We start from the raw sequence: 7,093 nt of genomic DNA, 5'->3' as shown, positions 1-7,093 counted from the left end.
CCCCAGCCCCCCCCTTCGCGTGCTCCTGTACACGCCCCTGGTTTCGCCCCCCCTAATAAAATACTCTGGCGCCGCTCCTGCATATAACATATGTCATATATAGACAATGGCCGTGTGTGTGCTGTAGCTGCAGCGGAGTGGTTCTTGCTGCCAGTGATAAAAATGGGTCCTTCCGTATAAGGAGTCAAACCGAGTCAAACTAGACTACGTGAGTGATGCTTTGCCTTTGGCTGCTGCTAGTGCTGATGGCTATTGGTTTTGGTATTACTAAGGCGATGGGAAAGTAGATCGGCTATCACTGATATTAAAGGTGATTTTCTTGGAAAATGCAAGAAGTCTTAGAACTAGAAGATGAGGATGAACTTTGAAGGTGAATCCTGTCACGTTGCGTATCTGCAAGAGCATAAAAAATGAGAAAGTACTATAAGTATAAGAGGTGGAGAAGGGGAGAATATGAGAAACAGTGGAGCATGTACATTTTACCCTTTTAATTTTATGTCGGTCCCAATGTAATGAACTACACTGTCACTGGGTAACTTTATCACTCGACTATTTACAGGATGATGACTTTACTATTGCTCGTCGTCGTCCTGTCGGCTTTGCCTGCCGCTCAGAGTGTGGGGCCGATCGGCACATCTGCAGGAGATCAGGGCGTGGAAAGAATAGCAGGGTTTAAATCCATCATATCTTCAGACAAGCAATGGCAAGACTTCTGGATGTATCGTCTTCTTGTGAACCTACTCGGTTACGCAACGATAATCCTTCCAGGTTATCTAATCTTACGCTACCTGAAAAGAAGTAACTACATAGAGAGAGCAGGTATTTGTTTTGCTAATATATTATATTTACAGATATTTAAACCACCTTCAAAAACTACAAATCTGTATATTTCAATAGTTTGTTCTGATAGTAGTACAATTGTTAGATTCAATTAAGGCATAGCAAAACAAGGACCACAATGTAAATAAGTGTGCTAGCCAATTTTATGAATTCAAATTTTTATTGTAAAAGTATGCAATGTATTGTATATGATGGATAATTGCCTAAATAAATAAATAAATAAAAAAATAAAAATTCATACATATTACTTGGTTGTGTATATTGTGTGTTCATGTGCCTAAATGCTTTTGTAATATTTCAATGTATTGAATAGTTACACCAGCTAAGATCTGATGTGTTTTATGATAACAGATTAAAATATGTGCCATTGGTTTTTCTAGGTGATGGTTGCTTTGCTAGAGTATTGAAACTATTTGTCGATGGTGCCAGCACAGAGAAAGATGACATAGAAGAACAAAGTACACAACTGCCTAAACCGGAGCGTTCAGAGAAAGCTCAGGCATTGGTGTTATTATTTTGCTTTCTTGGATTGCAATGTAAGTTGGCCAACCATATTAGGAATGATATTACAAATAAATGAAACTGTACTTTGCAAATTTCTCGACAATGCGACTGGGAAAAAAGAAAGTCACAATTAGTTTTATCTGCTATTAGGTAGTAATTTCAAGCTAACCACACCCGGTCATAGCTAATGATATGATCAGGAGTGAATAATAATAGATATTATTCTATTATTATTCTAAATAATAATAATAATAAATATAAATATATATAAACAGGGTTCTCCAAGCTTTAAAATTATAGCAGGGGGTGCTACTGACTGGTAGGGGTTTCCGGGGGCATGCCCCCCGGAAAATTTTTGAATTGTAGAAGCTCTGAGATGCAATCTGGGACACTCTGTGTGTAAATTTGAAGCACTGAATGTGGGGTTAAAATGTTTGTTTTGCATGGGCAAAGCCATCGGGAAAATTCAAAATAATTATTTCTTGATGAGCTAGAAAACACTCGGATTTGAAGTATGAAAATGAACATTATTGTGCCAGCTAGCCTACACCAGTTGGTTTGGATTGATTGTCAGTTCAGATGCAAAATATTTAAAGCAAAAGGTTATACACCATATATGTAGATGAATTTTGGTACTATAACACGTGTATATAAGATAGCCGAGTCGGTTTAGAGTTAGTGTTAGGGTTAGGGATAAGGATAAGGATAGGGAGACTGTTTGTACTTGTGTGTGGTACTGCCGTACCCGTAGCATCGAGACCAACATGTATTAATTGTTTGAACTTCTTGTGTATACACCAGCATGGCAGCTATGATATTTAGCGTGGCGGGTGCATTTTAGGATGGCGGGGCTCGACGATAACCTGCAAGCCGCCAGGCTATAAGTGCCCTTGGAGAACCCTGATAAATATACAATAATATATCAATATATTTACATATAAACAAATTCAATTATTTTTCAGGCTCGTACTTGACCTGGGGCGTCCTGCAGGAGAAAATCATGACGAAAGAGTATGGCGGCTTCAAGAGCGAAACGTTTCGCGACTCACAGTTTCTCGTGTTCGTGAACCGAATCCTCGCGTTCGTTCTCGCCGGCGCGTACATCCTGCTGACGAAGCAGCCGCGCCACACGGCGCCGCTCTACAGGTACTCCTACTGCTCGTTCTCGAACATCATGAGCAGCTGGTGCCAGTACGAGGCGCTCAAGTACGTCAGCTTCCCGACGCAGGTGCTCGCGAAGGCCTCCAAAATCATCCCCGTCATGCTGATGGGAAAGCTGGTGTCGAAGAAGTCGTACCATTACTTCGAGTACGTCACGGCGGTGATGATTTCTGTCGGGATCAGTCTCTTTCTGTTGTCGGGCCATGGTGAGCAGAGCCACCGAAACACGGTGACGACATCGTCCGGCTTCCTCATCCTCGTCGGCTACATGCTCTTCGACAGCTTCACGTCGAACTGGCAGGGGGCGCTGTTCAGCGCGCACAAGATGTCCTCCGTGCAGATGATGTGCGGCGTGAACCTCTTCTCGTGTCTGTTGACGTTCGTGTCGCTATGGCAACAGGGCGGCTTCATGCAGTCGCTCCTGTTCGCGACGCGACACTTTGCCTTCGTCTTCGACATCTGCCTGCTCTCCGTGTGCTCGGCCGCAGGGCAGCTGTTCATCTACTACACGATTTCTCAGTTCGGTGCAGTGACGTTTGTGATAATCATGACTACGCGGCAGGCGCTAGCTATCCTTCTCTCGTGCGTCATCTACGGTCACATGGTGACGGCTTTAGGGGCGATTGGAATCGTCGTAGTCTTCATTGCTATCTTCCTACGGATCTACTGCAACCACAAGGTTAGACAACGAAAAATAATTGAGAGCAGGAAAGCGGTACCAGCGGCATCTGAAGCTTAATTTGGTAATGCATGCCCTATTTGATTATACTTCCAAATATTATCTCACCCCCGTTATTTATAGCCATTATATATTAATTAGGACGATTGAATTGATTTGAACCATGATGTAATCATTACTGTAATGGGAATTGATTGCTTATTATATTTTAACAAGAATTGGGAAGAATTCTTATAGACACAGTTGATGTATATATAGCTGTTTAAATAGTCAAATATGCTATTTATCTGCCGACTTTTACAACATTTATTCACTGGTTTGTTAAACACGCATAATGCACGTGACAAACACGAAAAATTATTATGTTTTGTTAATATAGCATATTTTTAGCATTTTATCTACTATATTTAGCAAGGTGATCGATCAGTGGAAGTCTGAATGTCTATATTAAGGTTCGTGCAATCGTTGGAAGAATAATTTGTTAATTTAATCAAGGTGTGTTGGCCAGAATTATAGTGGAATTATATATCATTACAATTGAAGTTGCACATTTGGATTGTCTAAACTCCTGGGATGGATGGGTATTATATGTGTGATACACTTTTACGTTAAATAAAATATCAGATAAAATCGGTAATACACAGGTTATGCTGCCCATGCGTAGGTGGAGTACAGCTGTTATAATTAGTAGTCATTAGCTTTGTGGTAGGCCCAGGTATTGTTCATTATATTTTACATTTATATTGAGTCTCATATTACCTGGAAAACCCAATGATCGTGGCTCAACTTTTTTCTTTGTTGTCTCTGTATTAATTCCAAGTGTACACTAACTATATGATGCCAATTAATAGTTAATTTAATATTGTTTTCTTTTAATTGTTTTACATTGGTAATTATAGTATTTAATTTGTTTTTTTGCGCATGTATTTTGGACTATTGAGATATATGTATTGCTTCACAAGTAGCTGAATCGACAATTTCATTGTAGAATTTGAAGAATCTCTTGAGTGCTGGGTACATCAACTACATAGATGTCAACAAAGCCAATCTCAGCTTTGAAGGAATATACGTGTTTCGTACAACTTCCTTGTTTGCGATGCGATTTCCTGTGATGAGTGAATGTAAGCTGTCTCTATGTAAGAAAGTCTTGTGGAGAAAATCTATAATATATATTCCATGAAAATATGATAATGTTCTTTCAACCTATACTGTTATGTAAAAGTGTGGCCTTCGTTGAAAGGTGTTGATAAGGAGACAAACAATTTTGTGTATTTTTATATAAACGGTTAGGGACCTTATGAAAGGGGTTGTTAAATTGGTGTAGCATGAACATGGTATTGTAATAATAAATTATAAACACAGTAATTGGAATTGAGTGTTTTTTGAGTATTGTTATATATTCTTATTTCATACCATCTTTCACTCTGTTATAAATTAAAATATCATACATAAAATCCACGATCTTATATAACAGTAGTTACAGTACCAATATAATGAAGTTTAACTTTACCAGTGACAGTTTATCAGCAAGTACGTTCAAATAAGTGGAGCACTAGAGGTTAATTACTAGAATAGTTAAGCACTAGAATTACACAGATAATAAAATAATGACTGCAGTAAACGCAAAGCCTGAACCACTGCAACTTACCAGTGCATATTGTTGAGAATATAGTTCAACTAATGTGTTATTGTGGTATCGAAAATCGTTTGAATCTTGACACATGCACTCATTGAATAAGTTCATTCGGTTGGTAGAATAATATAAATAACCAAGTTAATTGTTACTCAACCGTGCTGAGTACGGTTGAGTAACAATTAACTTGGTTATTTATATTGACACATGCACATAAATGTATTATGCCCACTGACTGACCCAGTAGCTTATCACGTAGGTAAATTGGTATCGAAATGCCCACAATAAATGTATTGCCAAATAACTACACAGTACATTTAGGGTACATACATTGCATAGCAGTTGAAATCCGCAATATATTTCAATACCTGTACGATTTATGTCATGAGTTCCCAGGTTCAGATTGCTGGGTGTTATTAATGTCGGTCTGTGAAGTTAGACTAGCACTACTGTTCTTCGAGGATAAACTTGCACTACTTCCCTTCCCCTTCTTCATCCGAGATTCCTGCTGAAGAAATTACGTACAATTTTTTAAAGATCTAAACTATCGTCTAAATATATAAAGGGGGGGCTTATGTCGGGCTTGCGAGCCGACTCGACTGGAAGCAACTGGCTGCAATTCACTGCGACTGCCTGATTGCAGTGCTTAGGTCGGTCGACTGCGACGTGACTGCCTGCGACTGGCTGCCACTAGTTGCTCGGAATAGAACAGTGGGCAACTGGACGCAACTAGTCGCTGCCGATCGCTTCCAGTTGCTTCCAGTCGAGTCGGCTCGCAAGCCCGACATAAGCCCCCCTTGAGAATTCACGAGCATTGTGAACATGTCCGATTACCTTAAAATATGAAACGGTGGTCTCATAGTAAGTTTAGTAGTATCAGGAGTAAGATAATATAGGAGTAAGATCCTATATTATCTTACTCCTGGTAGTATCAGGAGTCTATCAAAATACCTGGTAGTATCAGTACACCATGTAGTTAATAGAGAACATTGATTTTCACTGATAACGGTGTATACCTGTTGGGGAGCCTCAAGTTCTATCGTGACAGGGCCATCATTCTGGATGTCCACCTGCATGTATGCTGCGAACTTCCCATCTAGAACAGACAATGAACAATTAATAAGTGACAGCATCTGGACTTAGTGAAACATTATGTGGTGTGTGTCTGATGTATACTTTAGTTAGGATTATTTTAGCAAGAAGGGTTATTATAAGCTAAATTTCAGTTGCTAGTTAAAATGGATAAACCTCGCAACAAAAAGCCTATAGACCTACTGTGAGCATACTTGCAGTGTACAAACATCACGAAATGTTGACAAAGTTCTACAAACATTGATATTTTCAAAATTGTGTCTGACGCGGTAATGTTACACAGCTAGCAGTAGGCCTACGCTAGCGCAAACAGTTCCTGGAACGAAAACACTATATTTGTTTCCTGATTGCATAAGTAATATAGATAACGATATGATATAAACAAATTTCAAAATTTTGTACTGAATATACATCGAATAATGAATTATAACTGACTCGAGCCGATCGCTCCGCTGTCCCGGATGTGTAAACATCAATGTGGTGCTACTTTCGTAAGAGAAGTAATTTCGTTTAGATTTTGAGTAGAAATGTTATGAAAGTAGCAATACAAATGAGTTGTAGTGAATTTTTGCAACATATGCACGCTCACAGTAGGTATATATGTGCATTTAGCTGTGAGGTTTTGCAACTTTAATCAGTTAGTAACTTAGTAGATTATATTTGATAATGTCTAACTGTAATAGTACTCAATGTAACTAAATCTACTCAATATATATTGAATTAGAGTGAACCATCACAGTGTCACTGTAGAAGCCTACCCTTAATACGTTCAGGTTTGTACGCTGCCTGCAGCTGACTAAGGAAGTCTCTATAAAAAGCCTCTGACTGCTCGGCACCCATGGCAAGGTGAAAGTCAGGTTTGTTTCCTTTCAGCGTACAGTAGAGTGTGAACTGCAAATAACAGTAAAAAATCATTATTTTTTCAAATTTACTGCTTACAGCATGATAGGGTTTGTGTGCCAATCAATATATTACTTTATTGATTTATATATATTAGGGCTGTAACGAATACACTAGGTCACGAATACGATACGTATCACGATATATATGAATGCGAATACGAATATTTCACGAATACGAATACTCACTTGTTGATGCTGTAAAAACTACCAAGGAATAAAAGATATATATATATCAGTGCTCGAAATAAGCGTTGTCCGGTTGTCCGAGACAACCAGAATTTG

The 7,093-nt window shown here is 38.9% G+C and overlaps 2 protein-coding genes across 2 annotated transcripts in view; both read left to right on the top strand.

Annotated features, from left to right (window-relative positions):
* The window catches only part of LOC106812880 (adenosine 3'-phospho 5'-phosphosulfate transporter 1-like), a 6,164-nt gene extending 1,609 nt beyond the window's left edge, over positions 1 to 4,555 (top strand). Inside the window, exons 2-4 of the mRNA XM_014816878.1 lie at positions 560 to 819; positions 1,221 to 1,376; positions 2,307 to 4,555. Coding sequence (XP_014672364.1) covers positions 560 to 819; positions 1,221 to 1,376; positions 2,307 to 3,244 — 1,354 coding nt within the window. The 3' untranslated portion in view covers positions 3,245 to 4,555. The remainder of the gene's footprint in view (positions 1 to 559; positions 820 to 1,220; positions 1,377 to 2,306) is intronic.
* Positions 4,556 to 5,623: 1,068 nt separating this feature from the next.
* The window catches only part of LOC106812878 (cilia- and flagella-associated protein 70-like), a 22,133-nt gene continuing 20,663 nt past the window's right edge, over positions 5,624 to 7,093 (top strand). Inside the window, exon 1 of the mRNA XM_014816875.1 lies at positions 5,624 to 5,678. Within this exon, the coding sequence (XP_014672361.1) occupies positions 5,660 to 5,678 (19 nt within the window). The 5' untranslated portion in view covers positions 5,624 to 5,659. The remainder of the gene's footprint in view (positions 5,679 to 7,093) is intronic.

This window comes from Priapulus caudatus, unplaced genomic scaffold, assembly GCF_000485595.1.
Source record: "Priapulus caudatus unplaced genomic scaffold, Priapulus_caudatus-5.0.1 Scaffold696, whole genome shotgun sequence".
In the NCBI taxonomy this organism is placed as follows: domain Eukaryota; kingdom Metazoa; phylum Priapulida; class Priapulimorpha; order Priapulimorphida; family Priapulidae; genus Priapulus; species Priapulus caudatus.
The sequence above is the reverse complement of the archived record's forward strand: the minus strand, read 5'-3'. Positions and strand labels throughout refer to the sequence as shown.